At 34.6% G+C, this 21,297-nt stretch overlaps 1 protein-coding gene across 1 annotated transcript in view; it reads right to left on the reverse strand.

Annotated features, from left to right (window-relative positions):
• Window positions 1–21,297, reverse strand: part of LOC140155756 (uncharacterized) — an 84,618-nt gene that overhangs the window by 45,234 nt on the left and 18,087 nt on the right. The window contains 2 exon segments of the mRNA XM_072178711.1: window positions 6,958–7,066; window positions 11,849–11,931. Of these exon segments, the coding sequence (XP_072034812.1) occupies window positions 6,958–7,066; window positions 11,849–11,931 (192 nt within the window).

Consider the following 21,297-nt stretch of genomic DNA (forward strand, 5'->3'; position numbering starts at 1 on the left):
GCACCATGGAAACAAGACTGCAGTAAATAAAATGGCTGCACCATGTGGATAAACATCTGCCGAATGTGCACGGATAATTTTGTCATATTGTATTTTTTACCTTCTAAATCACCAAAAAAATGCCAATCTGCTGCAGTTGGACACCCCTTCTCATTTTCTAACTTGACCAAACGTCACAAGTCACCGGATTATATATTTATGGAATAATCTTCAAAAATGGACCTAAAATCCGCTGTATTTTTCTAAATCGCGATTTTCGGCAAGTTCACTTTTGACCACTTTTAACCATTTTTGGTCCGCCATAGCGTCTAAATGAAGCATCACTGAGGTAAGTTTTTAAGTCAAAGCGTTTAGATATGGCCAAAATCTAGATAGTGTTTTTTAATTTTTTGAAATTAAGGCCTAGAACTTTTTTATCACCCATGATTCAAAAATTTGAACACGGGTCACATGCGTTTTTACTGATTTTTTGCCTATATTTTAAAAACTAAGCAAAATTTGAAAAAATAAAAAACACTTTCTAGATTTATTTGTCTAAATTAATAAAATTCATGTTTTAGAGTTTTTGATTTTCAAATAATTTTTTTATGGCGGACCAAAAATTTTTGGTCAAAAAAGCCGTTTTTTGGGATTTTTTGAAAATTGTAGTTTTTGACCCAAAACTGACATTTTAAATGGATTTATGAGCTCATTTCCATTCAAAAAATGTATACTTTTATATACTTTACATAAATAGTTTTCGAGTTATGAGGTGAATAATAATGGATAATTAGTGACCCTGTGTGCCTCCTTAAGTAAATGGGGTATTAAACTCAAGTAAAATGGGGTATTAAACTCAAGTAAAGGGGTATTTACCTTGAGCAACATGCCCAGTCATGGTAGGCTCTTGATCAAAGTCAAGATTGCGCCCATCTGGACAGGAGTCCATTCGATTATCGATCGGGGCAACTTACCCCGAGCTTTCCTCTGAAAAAAAGTCAGAGGTAAATCCTTAACCCGACCGGAGCATTCAAGGTAGATGCCCGTGTGGATCACACTCGAGGTAACAGTTGAGTTCAACATAACCTTTTTGCCATATTTGACCTCACCATCAGCGTTCGTTCCGTTCCTGCTCTAAAACTAGATGAAGCAAGGCATAAAATGTGTTTTCTTCTTCGCCAATATGAGTGTATTAAACAAGCATGCAACTGTGCTCTTCTTGCAGCATAAGTTCTCTTCTGCTTCCCATCACATCCATACCAGTTCCAACTTCATCATAATTATTGGCCTTAGCTGTTGCTGCCTATCATTTCCAACACAAATTTGTTGATGAAGCAAAAGGAGAAACAAGAGCTTCAGTTTTACATCCACTTTCCGTTGCAATTTTTTTCTTTTTTAGAACCCACATGGTATAGCCAAGCACTGAGCAGGTTCAACATAACGGTGGCGGTTCAACTTCCGGAAATTATCCCTGGGTACAAAATGATGGTGGTAAATTCATGTTGGTGAGTCGTGCTTTAAGGTCGGGGTAAACTACAATCAATCGAGTTAGCGAAAATTAACTCAAGTAATAATTCAGGTCTGAACCTGCCTTAGGACAGTCAAATGGCATTAATTATGTTAGAGATCACAGCCTGGCCCTGACATTGCCTTGACTCCATAGGAAAGTTCATGTGTAGTAAACACTTTAAAATGCCTAAAAACATAATTTTTGCTTGCTCAGGTCTCAGGATTTCCAGTCTAAAGATCAAAGGCAGGCCTCAATTTAATTGGCTCTGTTCTGTAGCAACTGGAATACAACGTTGAAACAGTTTCCCATTGGATGTTTCAAATATGGGAGGCGGTCATTTTCACTATTTGGTAAAATTTCATTCTTGCCCTGTTTTGGAATGTTAGGTAGGTCATACAGTGAGGAAAGCTTGCACTTTCTTACCTAAAACAAATTTTAAAAAATCAAAGACAATGACAAAGGAATGCTTTCAATTTCATTTTTTACCACACCCCTATTGGCAAGAAACTGTGTGAAAATCATATGAAAGATTAGAGACATTTTAAGTTTTTCCGAAACCATTAATTTATAACAAAATAATAAATGTTTTGGCAAATAAATATAATTGGACCAGGTGGCAACAGAAAACTAACATTTAACTCTAATCATGATAATTTAAAATAATAATAATAATAATGAATCAACTATAAACTTGACTTATGTCTGCAGGTGACTGACCATGCAATGGGCCATTACAGGTAAATAGTGCAATTGCTTCTAAAATGCACTTTTAGCTTCATTCTCAGAATGAATGACAACCACATAGCATTCAATACAAAAATGTATCTACATTTTGGATACAAATACTGTCAGACCCATGGCCAGGATTTACAGTGTATTTTTACTATTTTGCATGAAGGGGTGTTTTTTTCTCTTCTCTTCTTGGAGGATCAAAATCAAAGAGTGGCAGGCAATCTTGTCTTAAGTTCAACTCGTGGCGACTTAAACTGGGTATGTGAATGAAATATCAGATACTGAAAAAGTAGAAATTATTTTTATTTTCGCGAATTTCGCGAGTGGACATAAAATCACGAAAATAAAAACTTGCGAAAATAACCTTTTGCATTAGGTTTCTATTGTATTAATATCAAAACCGCGAAATTTAATTCTCGCGCAATTGACTCGCGAAAATATTGACTTTTACAGTAGTCTCTTTTCTGATAGAATAAACAGGAAATGTCATCAAAGAATGCCGACAGTGATCGCTTTACATACATTTGCAATATTTTATAATCCACTATTCAATTTTTCTACTGTACATAGGGAGCCAAGGCACAAGAAAATACAAGAAAAAACACAATGAAGCAATACTATATGAGTCGACCATAATAATAATGGCTAACAAGAAGTAGTAATTTTCCGAACAAATGAACAAGATTTCCCCTTAGTTTATTACCTCCAATACATTTATATTGTTTATTTGATAAGGTTATCAGTTGTCAGAATGTCACAATCACATAAATACCAATTGATTCCACATGAAATCATTAAAGCATTCAACCAAACAGTACATTTTGTACACCAATACATTAAATACCCAGGTACTGTAAACCAGGAGCTCTCAAATTAGCCAAGTTATTCTCAGCACTGTTTCTTCTTTTCATACTTCCCTTAAAGGTGAACCTCATTGAAAATAAAGTTATATATCAACGGAAAGCTTATGATGTCAGGAAGCAGAAAAGAATATTTTTTATTTGTATAGCGTACCAGGCTAGAAATAATCTCCATCAAAAGATTGGATATTGGCACCCCCCCTAAATTACAAAACGAAATCGTTCAAATTGGGCGCTTTCGTTGATGACGTCAGCCCAGGGACACACAGTTACTTCCGGGTTTGATTGTAAACACAATGTCCGTGTATTACTGTGGCATGCATCTGGCCAATGCACGAATTCAGTCATTGTCAACTTACTTTACATGAAAAATATCTTCAATAAAATAAGAATAACATGAAGGAAATATCATGATCAAATCAAGAATGAAGTTCCTGAATAAAGTGTGTGGATTTAAAAATGGGAAAAGTGCTGGCCGGGGTGATTTGGGATAGGCCAAGCCATCCACGATATGCATAGGGAATATTACAGTAAAGCACGAAGAGTGAGGCGAAGAACCGGAATGAAAACAGATTGCAAAAAATAACTGCTAGTGCTACCAGTTCAGATCGTCACACCAAGTTGAGATGAACTTATCACAATGAGAAAATGAAGGAATAGAATAAGGTACATGTACAGGATTTTTTAATTATTTCTTAGCTTTACAACCGCCGTAATAGCCTGTCATGTATGATAGGCGAACTCGTATATAGATACATACGGGATGAGCTCAGTGACTGACTGAGTCTCACTACGCCGAGTGTTCAGTATCCGCGACTGTACTGTACTTGCAGACAAAATGACCGATTTGATATTCACATTCTGATATTTCCAACTTATTGCTACTTCATCAGCTAAATTTATTCCTGTAAATGTTCCAAATATAAGGGAACGATTGATCAAATCTGCTGAAACACCCCATGAAACACACAGAGCAAGTGCTACGAGGACGAAGCCCCGAAGCGAGTCGCTGTGTTTGTGCATATCCGTCCCTGCTATTTCTTCAGCATTTACGCATCGTGTTCTGTAATCCATAAAACATGAATGTTTCACTTTTTCAATACCGTACACTGATTGTACTATTATTAAAGAATCGTGACACAAGTGACAATATTTTAATTTTATTCAGATTTCAGAATTCCATCAAATAACGGTCTACTAAGCCTAAATTGTATTTATTTTATAATAAAGTATCTGCCCAGTATCTGTTTCTTTCAATCGCGATTGTGTGGAAAGAATGTATTACCGCAATGCGCTAAATATGAAAACCTTTATATGGGCTGGATTTGATGAAATCGGCGGTTTTTTATTATTTTTTTGATTACTGCAAGACGATATGTTTTTTAATCAGATATTTAAAAATGAATCAAGAATAGGGAATGTCACAACAAGTATTTAATTTGTTATTCGATCATGTTTATTCAGTCCATGACATGAACGGTAGCAGCAAGCATTTGCGCATGGGATTCATCCCAGCGCGAAATTCAATCTCAATAACCCAGTCATACCCAGCCAGTTATGACTGATTTTGTCAAAACGTTACGGAAAATGTATGTGTTGACAATAATTCTATTATTTCTAATATATATAGAAGGAACCAGCAACTTGAAGATTCCTTTAATTTCAAGCTATATTGTGAAAATCAGACTTGCCGGGCAGCTTGCAAAGTACAGGAAGCAAGTCTTGCTTACATGTTTCGAGTAGGATCACGTGACTGCGAACCCTGAGCTTACGCCACGAGCATTCTCAAGGTCATAGACGATTGATTTGGGTGCTTTTTGGGCGCCTTAAAAAAGACCAAAAATTCAATCATTTTTTTAATTTTTCAGCTTTATTGGCCATCAAAAAAATCGGGAAAAATAATTTTTAGTATCCTGACATCATAAGCTTTCCATTGATATATAACTTTATTTTCAATGAGGTTCACCTTTAAAGGAAGTCTCCGGCAATCACAACATTATGCCTTATATGAAAGAAAAATAATTATCAAGCACGAATCACATAGTTTTAATTAAAACAAACTCATAGTGACCATAAAACTAATAAAACATCCGACTCTCAACACGCGATATTCAAAATTCCCGGGCACCGAAATTGTCGAGTGCAATGACGTCCCAATAATACAATGAAGGCTGACGACAATTGAGCACAAACAATTATTACGTCATTGCACTTAAACTATTATTACGTCATTGCACTATTTCAGTGCAGGAATTTTGAATATCGCGTGTTGAGAGCTGACTGTTTTTATTAGTTTTTATGGTCAATATGAATTTGTTTTAAATAAAACCATGTGATTCGTGCTTGATAATTATTTTTCTAACTTATAAGGCATAATATTATGATTGCCGGAGACCCCCTTTAACTGTAGTGTTCTATGGGGAATAATGTCTTATAAAGACATTAATAGCTCCGTTGTCCTACCTCCCTTGGCCGTGGCAAAGTACCTCATAAATTATTCTCGGCACTGTTTCTTCATTTCATACTTCCCTTAATTCATATCAATATGCATGATGCACACCGGTGAATAATTGAATACCCGAGTGGAAGAAGGGCCAAAATCCAACTTTTTACACAAATGAGTTAGACCGAGCATTTTATTGCCAGCAGACTGTTCTTCCTTATGTGTGAGAGATGAGCAAAAATCCAATCTCTAAATAGTCTTCCTCGTACACTTAATCATGGTTTTCATGGAAGAAAGGCCCATGGAGTTGGGCCCTTCTTCCACAAATATTAGGTTAAAGAGGAATTTTGTTCATCGACCCATGCAATCTGCTTTTCACTACAATAAACTTTCTTGCTAACATATTACATGCTTTTACCAAGTGCAATTAATGGATAATTTCCAAATATCTGTAGCTGTTTATAAGTTATAACACATCTGCTTACGGAACTGCACTTACAGTACATGTATATTAGTGGAAGAAGGGCCCAACTCCAGCTCGTATTAAGACCTGTACCGTTGCCATGGAAACATTATATATGATTTCGAATATATGTAATACTGTATGTTCATGTATTAAAGGTCCCCTGAAGATAAAAACATTCTGTCTATAAAACTTTTCCAAATATTAAGTTTTTTCTTAATATCTCAAAAACATTTTTGATGGAGTTGAGCCCTTCTACTCAGGTATTCATTTATGGGCAAGTGCATACATGTACCAAACAGTTAACTAATTTTAAGTTCAATTCCATTCATTACAAACAGGTTGTTTTTTCCCTCTCCTACTTTTATGAAGCATTCTTCTGCCCATTCTAAAATATCATAAAATTAAAAGTGACACAGACAAAGTTGAAAAATTATGATTAAAACAGTCCTTTATATATGATACCTATTACCTGAATTCATGGAATGATTAAAAATCTGGTGTTTTGGGGTCAAAATCAAATTGGGATTCTTTCCTATTGTAAGTGGAGTCTTACCAAGGTTGAAAACAAGGACATCTCAGCCTTGAGTCACTATTTATCAAAAGTGGCTCCTGGTCAAATTCAAACTTCTATTATTTATACATGTACTAGAAGTGGCACACACCACATATTTACACTTACTTATATAATCAATATTTTTAAATATAAAATTAATTAATTTATTAAAGGGAAAGTTTAGTTCCAGGATGGGGGAGGCACATTTTATGTTTCATATAGGCCTACTGTGTTGAAATCATGGGTGCAACTTATCAGCCATATGCCATGTTTCTACCAAAAGTGTCTCCTGGTTCGGGTTGGCTGACAGGAACCAAGAGCCATTTTAGGTTTCACAGTGAGCCAAAAGGCTCCTGTCTCCCACTTATTTCCACCATTGGGTCTCAGTAAACTAGGCTTCTTGGGGTCACTCACCTCTTTTATAGGCATCAATGGATTTATCTACATCGCCATCAAAATGATGTAATACTTGAATTATGTCATCCTTACTGCTGCTCGGGGAAATCTCTCGCACCTTGGATATCTAACAAAGAATAAAATGAAAATTCAACAAAGATTTATTAGAAATGGAGATAAATAAGTACATTCAAATGGTCTTTTTTGCACCATTTTTGGTTTATTCTTAGTGCAAAACTGCACAGAATTTGTTGTATACACTGTGGATGGGGGATTCTGATGCATTATTCCATGCTCTTTTGTTGAACGGTTTACACCCAATTTGAATCGCAAATGTTTTGTAATCATCAGATAAAATAGCAGAAAATGATCATGGTGGGCCATGCAATAAAAAAAAAGTATATTGAATATTACCTTTTTGAAAAAAATTTACATTGAATATTGCCTTTTTGAAAAAAAATTTACATTGAATATTGCCTTTTTGAAAAATTTTTACATTGAATATTGAAAAACATTTTATATTAATAAATTATTGCCTTTTTGTTTAAAAAGTGTTATCCCATGTATTAGATTTCTCAGATATCTGAAATGATTAAAATAAGGCCATCGTAATTAAATCCTGTGTCTCAAAGCTGCCGCGTGCGTTGGTAAATTCGTTCGCGTAGTTAGTTCTCTTTGAAAATTAAGAAATTTTTTGAAGTCTTTTTTTTTAACAAAAAGGCGAAAATAAAACTCAAAATTCGTATTAATTTTTTGATCATAAGTTTCTGATTTTTTCGCAAATTTTTGACACAAAAATAATAAAAGAGAATAATAATAATTAGCAGTGACTTTATTGGTCTACTATTCCAACATTTGCAACATTTTTGCTCAAAATGCTTGTCCGAAATCCTGTACTGATACATATAAAAAAATAAATATTGAAAAAAAAATACAATAAAAAAACCTAGGTTTTCAATTTCTCACAAGCTTTGAGACACAGGATTTAATTAAGATGGCCTAACATGCAGTTCAGTGAGCTAACATTTAAAACAGCATTAAAAAATAAACAAAACTTGTTCATTCCTAAACCATTAAAAAAAAATATTATCTTTGGACTTTTTAGAGATGCTAGTCACACTTACGGAAGTAAAATCCTCCACTACGGAAAATGGCAATTTTGTGTGTAATTTGAAATCTATTGATTTTCTTTGCTGGATCCTACCTACCAAGTATATTGCATGCAAACTGAAATAATTAGTGCTTTTGCAATTCATTTGACAACAGATTGTACCAAACCAGCAAATACATGCCAGGGTTGAACTCAACAATTAACATACACTACAATATGTAGGATCCAAAGACGTTATAGATAAACGTAGATAGTGAACAAATGTAATTCATTTAAATTCATTAATCTGTATGCTAAAGTCAATTGAAAAAAAGTTTTAGAAATTTGATGAATTTTTTTTCAAAAACATTACTATTTTCTTGGTAATTATTGTGAATGAAAATTTCAGAAATTAATTTGCTGAGGTTTGCAACCCATCCACGTCATCACCTATTTAAGGCTGTCGTAAATCGGCACCGATTTTTTAATGTCGACATTTCGATATAATTCAGTCGACACACTGTCGACATAAAAAAAAAAAAATTTAAAAATACTTTTTTTTTTAATTTTCAAACAATATTTTTGACCAGAAAAGCAAGTTATAGGCCCAATATGACTTGCTATTCAAGGTTGGAAACCAGAGAAATACTGCTACTCAAAAAAGTTGGATAAAGTTGTACATTTAATTACTTTTGCTTCTAAAGCTGTTTCAAGAGGTTGATCAGTATCTTCTTTACAGAAGTAAATGTCAGAAAACCACTGGCTACCTTGCTGTATCGCCGTTTCTCTGTGACAGTGACAGAAATGGTCCCCTTCATGTTTCAGAAAATAATAAAAAATCATGGCCTTTTCTGGAGGTAGATGTCCATTCAAGTTCAATGGACTTTGGACAGGTAAGGCCTATTGCATTTTCATGTTAGAAATTTTTTGGGGTGGGCAGTATTAATTTAAAGGCTATATAATCAGGTCTTCCAGGGAGACCAGTACATTTGTATTGATGGTATTTCCTGAATAAATAACGAATAAATAATGCAGAATTTTCAATACTACTTAACAATGTAGAAATTTCTCTCAGTTTGTCCTTGCAAAGTCATTCAGACAGTGTGAATGACAATGACCCTCAAGCTCAAAGGAAAAACATTCAAAGCGATTATTCTTCCTACTTTTCCTCCTCACCAAAAACGTAGGCTATTGTCAAGAACAATTTCAGGATAGGATTGTAGCCTTTTTAATCTTTAGGGCTTAGTGCGCAATAAAATGTAACCCAAAAAGTTACCTAAACCATTGCAGTTGCGGTTAGTGTAAGTATAGTGTGATACTTTATTAGCTTCCTATACATGTATATATTTGCTTTGATTACAATGACACTGACCTTTTCAGGTATGATGGAATTGGCTTTTTTTGTTCCCATCCCAATTGTCCTGCCATGTATACACAATACTTTTAGAATAATGAGCTATTCATGTATGAAGATATCGGCAGGTCAGCCAGGGTACACCTTCATTATCACAAGGACTAGGCAAATGTGCAATTTTTCGCGCTAAATTTATTTTCATGCTTCTTGCGTTCCAAGTACAGCTACTGCAAACAAGCGAATATTTAAAATTAAAACAAGTGACACAGTTCAAAATTGGGCAAGCGTGAAAAATTACACATGCCAAAAAACTTCCATTTTTAAGGGGGTACTACACCCCTGTCCAATTTTGTGCCTATTTTTGCATTTTTCTCAAAAATTATAACGCATTGGTGAAAAGTAAGATATGTATATTATAGGGGCAAGGACTACAACTACTGCATTGAAAATTCAGCAACTCAAGGCAAGTAGTTATTGATTTATTGATCAAATATTGGTTTTCCCTCATTTTTGACTGCAACTCCACAACTGTTGTCTGTGTTGAAATAAAATTTCCAGTGCAGTAGTTGTAGTCCTTGCCCCTATAATATACATATCTTACTTGTCATAAATGCGCTATAATTTTTGAGAAAAATGCAAAAATAGGCATAAAATTGGACAGGGGTGTAGTACCCCCTTAAATGTGGAAAGTCATAGCCATATTCATACTCTGATTTGCAGAGTGCGGGGTGCCAGTCCCGAAAACATTTTGACGGCTAGAAGGGACTTGGGGATAAATGTCATAATTGCTTATATAGCCGGTATGTTAAAGCCCTTAACTCTGTCAATTGCACATACTTTTAGCTATACTTGTGCAATTTATAAGTGTGGCAAAATGTAAAATTTCCCTATACCTTAAGTATGGGAAATCTACCAAAACAACCAATCCTGCACCTTTCTCTAATTTATACCGCAATCTGCTTAAGTGTTTTGATCGCAATTCGTAAAATTCCACCTCAAGGTCTATTGAGGCTGAACAACATTCGCGTCTGCGAATCGGGCTGAACTCTATGCCACTACCATGAAATACATTGATTTTGTGCCTGCCTCGATGCATCTGAATTCAGTCATTACTGTGTATATACTTTTATTTATCTACGATTAAGTTTATTCCAATATGTGTAACACGAGGCAACCACATCAGACATGTAACCACATCAGACATTTTGGTAACAAAATTTACTGAGTCTTAGAGCTCTTCAAGGGCATTAAAGCTACAGTGTCAGTTTTGACAATTTTAAAGCTACATTGTCAGTTTTGACAATTTTAAAAATTCTAAATTTGATACATGTTGAGATTGTTTGTACAAAATTGTACACAAAATCTTTCTGGTCAATTTCAAAATAGATTCCACATGTTGGTCACTAGTTGTGGTTTTATATATGAAGAGTTGAATTGCAAAACTGCTTAGGGACCATTTTTTCAAAATTGAGTTTTTGATGTTAAGTTATAGTGCCAATAAAAATACACATTTTGGTGCTTGTTTGACTTTCATACCACCTTCCGTTCCTGAGATATCGTAAATTTTCCCTTTCGAAATCTTGGAATTTCGAAATTCGGACTTATAACGGCTATAAAATTTCGAAAAAATAATGTTGTTTTACTTTTTGATGTTTTACGGTAGCAATCAATAGTCTTTAACTTTCAAAACCAAAATTAGTTGTTTTTGAGTCACCATGTTTTAAAAATTTAACTTTAATTAACAAAAGATGTTACTTCGGAAATACTCAAAAAATGGCCGAAAATGACATTTTGATGAATTTAATTAAAAAATCATAATTAAAAAAGTAAATGAGATATTTAAATTTTTCTTTTTGATTTTGAAAGCATTAATCAAGATACATAATACCATACCAACAGATGGGCTCAACTCTGATATTAAAGATGTTTTTTAGAAATAGGGTAAATGAGTTTCCTTGCAAAACTGCTTACATCCATAAAAGGCATGATATAAAGGTAATAATAAAATAAATACAAAGGCTAAAAATTTGTACCAAACTTATTCTTTTAGTTTCTTTCCATCAACACTTTGTTCAAAACCAAAATGAATCAAATCGAACAAGTAATTATTGCACAGTTAAAAAAACGTGGTTTTCTCAAAAAGTCAAAAATGGATGTAAGCAGTTTTGCAATTCAACTCTTCATATGTTCATTGGTGAACCTTGTTTCAATACCTTACTTCAGTACATGCAGTCTCCCCTGGAGTTTGGCAGTGGATGTTATGCGTATTTCATGGGTTGCAGTAGTAAATGCATGCACTACTAGTCCTGCACAGCATACGCAAGTACAAGTGCATACAAGGGCGGCTTGTCATTACATTTTCGGCAAATGAAAGAATACAATGAACATAGGCACATTGTGTTCATTCAATTGCTATTCTGACGGAAGCCAATTAGAACTTTTTTTTCCTTTTGACTGATTCTTACCTTTTCCTTCATATTATCCATGGTGTGAACCTGGGCACTAACAGCCTTGGTCCTGGAATCAAATTGCAGTAACTCGTTGGAATCTGTATCGTAAAAAGAAATACAAATAAACACAGACATTGAGTATTTTAATAGATTACAATATTAAATAACAGAAGCAGATTTTATTCATGGACTCAAATGCAGTGGTGGACTAGCGGCCACAAGATTTCTTTCAGGGGGTATTGGGGCAAACTGAACTTCAGCAGGGGAAAAATTGCTGCAATAAGTGGAAACAAAGTAAATAATTTCGTAATTTTGGGTTTTTACTACAGGGGAGGGGGAGTTCTGACTGGGGGCACTCCAAGGCAATTGTCAAGCAACATGCATCTCTGGCATGTTTCAACAAAGGCATGATCAAACCATCCACAATAACGTATTTCCATCATGTATTACTGCTTCTGCCTAAATTCACATAGCACCACCTTTATATGATCATGTCTCACACCAGTCTTTCTTTGTCAGACTACTCATGATTGGGGGGGGGGGTGACGGGTCGCAGCAACAGGAGAGCCATGTGTTGCCATGATGCTTTCCGAGAATATGTGGTTCCTAGTAGTTTCTCTCCCTATGGGTAATATAGGTACACAGTCTGTAGTACAGACTAGCATGGGCTCTGTGCATCAATCTGATAGACTGATTCCTATGATGATCCAAGATCGCTATTTGAGAGGCATCTGTGTCTCAGTTTGTGAACAGGGCTATACTACACTCTACTAAAGTGCAGGCTCTACACAATCTTCCTGCACTCTTCACACCAGCAGCAAGGGAATTCAGTTCACCAGTGTCAATGTCATTAAAGGTTAGCCAGCCAGTTGGTTTGACATCTGTGCAGTGTGTGCTGTTTAGTGCAACCACTCTTGCAATCCCAACTTCACATAGCCAAGCAGCAGGTGTATATATTGCAAGAAAAAGGTCCTGCTCCAAACTCCTGTATTGCACCTAATTAGCATCAGTCGCATTTATAAGTAAGAACCCCCTACAGAATTTCCCAAGTGACAATTGGTTATAGAGCCCCCTATAACTTAATTCAGTCAAATGTTTAAATAAAATTAAAATCATAACATGCCAATTTAATACCATTTACATTTTACGTATGTCAATTCCGAGTTTTTGAATTGCATTTCATCCTTTTAATAATGCCCCCCCAACAAGTAGCTGACTAAAGTGCCCATGGCGCTAGTTATATATATATATATTATATTATTATGTTCAGCTTCCGATCCTAACTTTAAAATCTATACTTTGGTCAGGACTTTGGTACTCCAATACTTCATCAAGTCTGCCTCAATGCCCCACAATGAACTTTGGAAGATGTACATTTACAGTATAAATTATGTATTATTTAATATAACAATTGTGGCCACATTAATTCTATTTACCTGTAAATATCTCCTGGCTTGATATGAACAGTTTAAACTTTGATTCACCTCAAGTTCCTTAGCGACACATCAATGCTTCTTGTGGTTGCGCGACTGCACCACAAGCGTGCTAACCCCACCACCTTTGTAAGCTTTACGCGAATTAACTTTATCCGAATTAACTTTATGCATACGATTCAATACTGCACTGCAACCCGCATAATATGCAACTACGTCATTACCGAACTTGGGTGAGCCAAAATATCTATGAGGTAAAGCGGTTGGTGTGAAGGTGCCAGTTCTATGAATTAGGTTTGCCAGTCCTTCGAAACATAAAAAGGATGTGCTACTCTGAAAGTTAAGGGGTTAGAGTTAGGGTTAGGGTATGGTTTAGGGTTAGAGTACTACATCTACATGTAGCAAACCTTTATGACTAGCACACCTTAGGAATTTAGCGCACCTTATATAGGACCAGCCAACCTTGGGACTAGCGGATCCCGGGTAGCGGATGAAGACCAAGCAGTTTTCATGAAAACATAAAACTTGCAAAAAAAAATGACTGAATTGATAGGAAGTATGATGACATTCAACAACATTTGGCCATGTTTACCAGATCACAGAAAATGTATGAACTCTGAAAATGTATGAACTCACACACTCCTTATGTACATGTACAAGATACCTTGTCAACTGAGATGTCATTCCATGTCAATTTCCCATGTAAATACTAGTAGTACTGCAGCTGTCAAGAGGAAAAGACCCAACTCTTGTTGGCTTTCCAACCGGCATCAGAATGTTGAATGACTACAGTCATCAGCAATCAAAACAGATGTTACAGCATAATTCTTCCTGTTGGCTTCAGGATTGAATCAACATAAGCAAGTAGCTATAAATAGCTATCCACAGACTGTCTTTCACTTGACCTGTTGGACCTGTTGACTCCTAATGACACAAATCTATTTTGGACCCTTGATAACTGACTGATAGCACCCTGTAGGCATTGCAAGCCTAGATTTATATGTGTAACACTATGCATTACAATGTTATCAGGCCGACCATCAGCGATCATGCCAGATATGCATGGTACAATGTAATAGCCTGAAGATCGGATCCCTGGCCTGGTTTGTTTTTAAAGAAATACATAATTTAAGCATTTACTATGTGTAAACAAACATAGCTAGACTGTTAAATACCATTTCCCTGGTTATGCTTTAGTAGTAATTTTTTCTACAGTAGGCCTACTTGATCAGGGATTGTCTCTCCGGGAGAAACAGACCCTAAATGGCGTAAATGATGGTAGCAAATTTGCCACTAAAAAATGGTGTTACTGCCAACCCTAAATGGGGTAACCACCACATTTGACCCCAAATGGCTCTGGTATGAGTTTGGACAGTATTTTTGTGGGACATGAGAGCACATCAGACATATCGAATTGCATTCTGAATACGAAGAATGTCCTTATGATATCAAATAATTTTGATTTTTTGAAATTGCGATATAATACTTATTCTATGGCAAATGATCACTTCTTTTAAGCGGGCCCCTGGACCCCATGCTGTGATGCCTTGCTCGCTCGCTAGTATAGTGGAGCTTGAGCAATTCTATTTTCTAACAGTGGAGATTCAGATACTTCACTTCAGAACCCCTGGTTTAAAGTGTTCACGCAATTCTTGTAACCACAAAATATACCCATAAATGGCAATTTAAGGGGTTCAAATTAAGGAGACCCTAATAAAGTGTCAATATAGCCAAAAATGGACCCCAAGTATGCCAAAAAAAGGACTTTTTTTTATTAACAAGTATTCATAACACTTTTTTATTTGAGTGACCCCGAAAATCTATCAGGAAAAGTTTGTGCCCTAAAAAAATATTGTGCCGTTACTGCTGTAGCAAAAATTGCAAGAACAACATGTATTATCTGTCCAACAAGCTCTGAACACCCCCTCTTGTGCTTCGCTACAAAACAAAAGGCAAAGATTATCGGTTGAAGATAATGTTGAGGCCAAACATTACATTGACACTGATCTATTTGTTCAAATAGTAGGCCTATATAAATAACCGCTGGAAAAACAGAATTCCTCTGTAAACATTGCCGACTTCACCATTCCTAGTTTCACTCTTGTCATACATGGACACAAAAAAGTTAATGAGACATAACTCATTGTCATTCTTGCAGACAAAATTGTAATAATTAAAAGCATTAGCAATTATACTACTGTACTGTAAAAGTGAAAATTTTCATGGTACATTAATTTTTGCGCTTTTCATGTGCAACACAGCTACCGCGAAAATAAAAACACACAAACATATTCTTTTAAGGTCTATGTAAGAAAACTCCAGATCGCAAAATTAAAACAAGCAATGAAGTTCAAAAAAGGCAAAGTGCGAAAAATTACACATGCGAAAATGACCACTTTTACAGTACTACAGAATACAGGTCATTATTTCACGGACGGTGTTTACTGATTTTCTCAGCCGAAAAAAAATGATCAATTTTGCAGTGCTTCTCAAGATATCCTCATCAATTTCATAAAATACAGGGAAATCTATATATTTTGCAATACTTGATGCATGTTACATATTACGGTAAATTCAAATGTGTCAATGAAATTATAATAATAGAAATATCAATTTACACAACAGTGTTTGCATAATCATGAGGTTACAAATTTATGACATAATGCGACGTATTGACTGAGCCAGCTCTCCATGATCAAAGTTGAAGAAAATTGGTTTAAAATACTTCTAGAATAAAATTTTTTTGCACACTAACAAAAATTGAACATCCAAATTATTCCCTATTTGATTGTACACATGCGCCAAAATGAAAATCAGCTAAAATTGATTTGTTATTTTAAATTTAGAACTAAACAAAGAGCCAGTAGGGCTGCTACATGTAGGAATATGCAATTGTGTTATTTGCACATTTTGGTTCCAAATGCGGTTTTTGATATTTGGGGAACAAAATTTGGAGAGTCCCTGTACTTGAGCCAAGTGCTGCAATCATTGTGGTTGATTTTAAAAAAATACAACAACAAAAAAAGAAAAGAAAATCACCAAAAAATTACAATTTTGTATCTGAAAGGGGCAAATATGGACAACTTATGGTCACTTCAGAATTGATTTTTAAAGATATAAAAATGTGTACAAAACCAATGCATAGACTATGAAGTGAACACAGGTTACAAATCTGACCATTTTGGATACAAACTTACAATTTTTTTTAGCTTTTTCTTTTTATCTTTTTGTGAAAATCGGGGTGCATATTTTGGCCTCCAAAATTGTGTATTATTAGCAGACCTAGAAATGCAGTTGTTTGTAGTCATTTATCCCAGCTGTTGGAATTACCATTATCGTTACCGGTATTTTAAATCAAAATATTTAAGTTGCTCAGTCCACAGATATTGGAACGCAGCTCAGTCACTCACTCAGAAACTGTTTTGAAAAGCGCTTTATAAATGTTGTAGTATGTATGTAGTATGTAGAAATAATTATCACAGATATTAGTGGATGTGAAGAAAGCTATAAAGGAGGGCAAGTGCAACCAAGCTGTTATTTATTTTCTGCTATAGTAACATGCCAAACAAACGACTAATTGTATTATTATTATGCACATCTCTCTCCTAGACAGGAATATCCCTTTATCAACTGGCTAGTCCTTCCACCTTATTATATACAGCTCTCCCTAGTAGCAAGTAAATTTTATTGCATATTAATATTTCTTGTTTTTGACACAATCACAAAAATTAATCACTTGTCAAATCATACTAAATTACAATAAATAAATGTATAAATAAATGTATTTAAATAAATGTATAAATAAACATATTTAAAATATAAATGTATGGCATAAATAAGTGTATGGCATAAATAAATGTATGGCATAAATAAATGTATAAATAAATAATTAATTAATTAATTAATTAATTAATTAATTAATTAATTAATTAATTAATTAATTAATTAATTAAATAAATAAATAAATAAATAATAAATAAATAAATAAATAAATAAATAAATAAATAAATAAAAAAATAAATAAAAAAATAAAAAATAAATAAATAAATAAAAATAAATACAATTTTGGCCATTTTAGATGCCTTTTCATTCTTTTTCCTTTTGTGTAAAGTTGCGTATGACTAACATTTTCTTGTTTTAAGTTGATGCCTAACATCTATGTTAAAAATGACAGAACCTTGAGCAATAAAAGAAATAATTATGAGGTCAAAGGTTATGGGTCAAAAGTCATAATTGCTCCTTTCTGGTTTAAAGCTATACCAAAATATTCCTCAGGTCACAAGGATTCAGAAAATAGTTTGACCTACCTACAACAAATCAGTCTGCAGTTATTAGCAAAAAGGTCAATGGTTGAAATTTGGACTCCACAGAGGTCAAAGTTTTGATCAAAATTACCTTTAAAAATATCAGAATTAATAGTGTTCAATTTCTTTCATATATTATATAAAAAAAATTCTGCAACAGGCAAAAACTTGCAAATGCGCTAAAATGGTAATCATAAAAGGTGTCCACACACTTGATCATCTGAAACAACCTCCTTTTTTGCCTTTAAAACTGTTTACCATTTTGTTTCACACAACCATGAAACTACAAACACTGCACATTCTAACAACTACATATTGATTTTCACACAAATATAGCCTTTTTAAAAATATGCTCCTATAATGAATCAATCAATGGCTCAATTTATCAATTATTTGGAGAGAAATTGTGTACAGAGAAAATGTGCACTAATTATAGAACACTAAGATAATATACAGGAAGAATCTGTACATGTAAGCAGTCATTTTTTTAATGCTGTTATTTTCGTGATTTGGATTGAGATTGAGGAATTTGTTAAGAATTTTTGTGATTGCCAAACCCTGCCCTATACTTCCTAGATAGGTGTACATTAATCACATTTTTTGCAAGTTGCAAATTTTGCGGTTGGAACTCCATTCGTGAAAATAAATCTCGCGCAAAAATGACCACTTATTAAACAATCTTTTTATAGTGGAAGGCCATATAAACCCATTATTGTGATGGAACAAACCATGAACAAACTGAGGGTTAACAAGCATATTGTCATACCCAGCTACGATAATAATTGCCAAACTCATTTTTCAGCCGAATTGAGGTTTTTGCAAAATTACACCCCTAAATTCGCATGTGTACACTGCTGTAATAATGCCACTGACATTGACCAATCATAAAGGAGATTTTGGGGTGAGTTAGGCAAATTTGACAGGTAACAAATGGCGAGTTACACATTTTTAACACCAGAATTTATGCCAAACTCAGCTGTGTGTCCAAAGATTTTGCTCTTATATTGCCCAAATCACAGGCCAAAGTCACTGAAAGTCACATGTATCAGTTATGTAATCACCAGAATCGTTTATGATAATTTGCAGGCCATGCATTTTAAAGGCGCGCGAGTGCGATCGCGCGCATAGAGCCCACCTTAAATCACTTTACCGAGTGCGATTTATAGCGCACCTTGTCACCTGAAGGAGTTTCCAAAGTTGCAGCCTTCAAATTCAGCCTTCAAATTCATCCCGTAATATTCTTCACATGCATAAAATATGTAAGCGAAAATAGTACTGATGACCGTGTTCCTATAACGTAATTAAAAAAGTCAAATGTACTGTCAGGTCGTAGTTCACAAGCAGGTCAACAATGAAAAGGTCAATTTGCGATTCGCTGATAACGCGGTGTTTCCATGCCGTGGGTTTCCAAGTCTAGTGAAAACTGAAGCTCCATTGCGCATGGTACCAACACACATGATTGGCACTTGTTCGCGGCAAATTTTGACGACTTTCTAGTGAATTTGAAAGTGGCGATTTCGAACTGATTTTTCGGAAACTACTCTCCAAATATCTAACTAACAGAGTTTAACGGTGAGTTAAATTGTGCACACGGTGAATAAATGTAGTATTTTGTACATAAAAATGTTTGGTTAGATGAGATTGGAGGGGTGCCTTGCGCAAAAAGTGAGTGAAGTGGCACTTTGTGTAGTACGAATTTGGCGACTTTTGCAATTGGTGAATATAGTAAACATGTTTTACGGGCGTGGTTTGCATAGTAATTGTTGGGGGAGGGGCTATGGGGTTTATGATTATGTACGAAATAATAAATAATTTTATGTATTTAAGAAGTGTATTTATGTTTTATTTAGGCCCTTGGTTTTTTTTTTTTTCTTTACTTTTTCTTTCCTTTTTTCCTTTTCTTTCTCCTTCCCTTTTTTTTTCTCCTTTTTTTTTTCTTTCTTACTCCCTTCCCTGTCTTTCTGTACATTGTAGTCCCACATTCAACACCAATGCTTCTTATCTGAATATCAAGTGCAATAATTCAAATAGCCCACCTAAACTTCTTACCGAGTGTCAGTGCAAATGATAGCACACCTAAAATCCTCACCGAGTGCAATTAACAGCACACCTGTAGCTCGCCTGACTATTTCCAGGAGTGCGATTTGTAGCACACCTGCTGTTTTTCAAAATTCATGCCCTGAATTTGTCTCATTATCATTTGTTCTTCTTGTCCAAAGATTGGTGAATAAATATGTTTATAATTATATATGCAAGCTTGAACCAAATTTCATACTTTTTCTCAAAACTACAAAAAATGAGTTAGGCGATTCTTGTAGCAGGGTGATGATATGTAATAATATTCTTGTCTGAAAACTACTGGACTGAGGTACTTGTCTTTTTTTTAAATATCAAACAAATTTCTTCCTATTGAAAGTGCCATACCATGACAAAATCAAATTAAGCTTCCCTTCCTCAAGTGCCTTTGTCTCAAGGCCAAAAATATCTATGATCAGACTGGGGAGTTTGCCAAGATTTGGAAATCCAATTTGGAATGTGAAAATAAGTTGATGCTGAAATATACTTGGAAACAGTCAAAACTAATGCTATCATTCTTACATAATAAAATATTTTCACAAATATAAAGTGTTAATCACACTTCTTCCAGCAAAATTGTTTTTTTTAAACATATTTTTTCCCAATATTTAAAAAGAAAAAAGAAAAAAATTGAGGGAAAATTTAATTGATCGTCCAATTTCTCTGAGACAAATGCGCACCGCAAAATCATGAAAATGAGCTAGCGCAATCCCTTCTATTATAGGCCTAATAGTCTATGCTCTTTTTTTGTCATTTTGACAACAAAATATTTCCAACCAAACTGCATGGAAATCATATTCTCACAGCCACAATTCAGTTTAACCTTGACTGCTGTCAAATTACTTAAGTGTAGGCCTATATTTTTGTGTAATTAATTTTTGTGCTTATGCCAATTATTAAGTGTTTCACTTGTATGTAGACCTATAAGTATTATATTTGCGATTTTAAGCTTCCTTTCTTTTACATTGACTTTGTACACAAAAGAAGTTTGCATACAGTTTATTTTCACAGTAGCTGCTTGGATTACGAAAAATGTGAAAATAAAGTGAGCCGATTCACAATTGAAACTGATGGCTATGCTGTCAGTGATAAAATATTTCTTTTTGAACACTTGAAGTTTGACAGTAGAAATAGCCCCATTCAAAAACAGTGACGCCCCTGGAATAGCGAGCAAAGTTTCAGCCAGCTAGTTGGTCATCTCAGAGGGTATCAGGTGGCACTTGGTGATGTGGTAACTATTGCTAAAATAATGGAGTTCTGGATTTTTGAAATTAAGTCACCACAAAAATGATAGAGATAATAGAAGTAATAAAGGAATGCCACTTCCCTCACCCAATAATTTGTGTCCTTTGGTTGTAAATTTATTATGTGCCACACTATAATGACATTTGCTGTAATTCAATTGAGCTTACACAATAGTTGGAAGACTGGCAAGAAATTCCGTGCTGAGAAAGACTTGCAATGTGTAGTAGGTACTTGTGCAAATCCTGAAAATTGCCACTTGCTTGGGTATTGAACATTTATGGGAACTCCTCTGAGAAATAGGCTATGGGGTATCAACCCTTAATTTTTATTTTTTGCTCCACATGCAAAATTCTTAGTCAGTGGATATATGAAGTACCGGTATATTGAAAATAAAATTTTCATATTA

The sequence above is a fragment of the Amphiura filiformis genome, chromosome 6 (assembly GCF_039555335.1).
Source record: "Amphiura filiformis chromosome 6, Afil_fr2py, whole genome shotgun sequence".
NCBI classification, from domain to species: Eukaryota; Metazoa; Echinodermata; class Ophiuroidea; order Amphilepidida; family Amphiuridae; genus Amphiura; species Amphiura filiformis.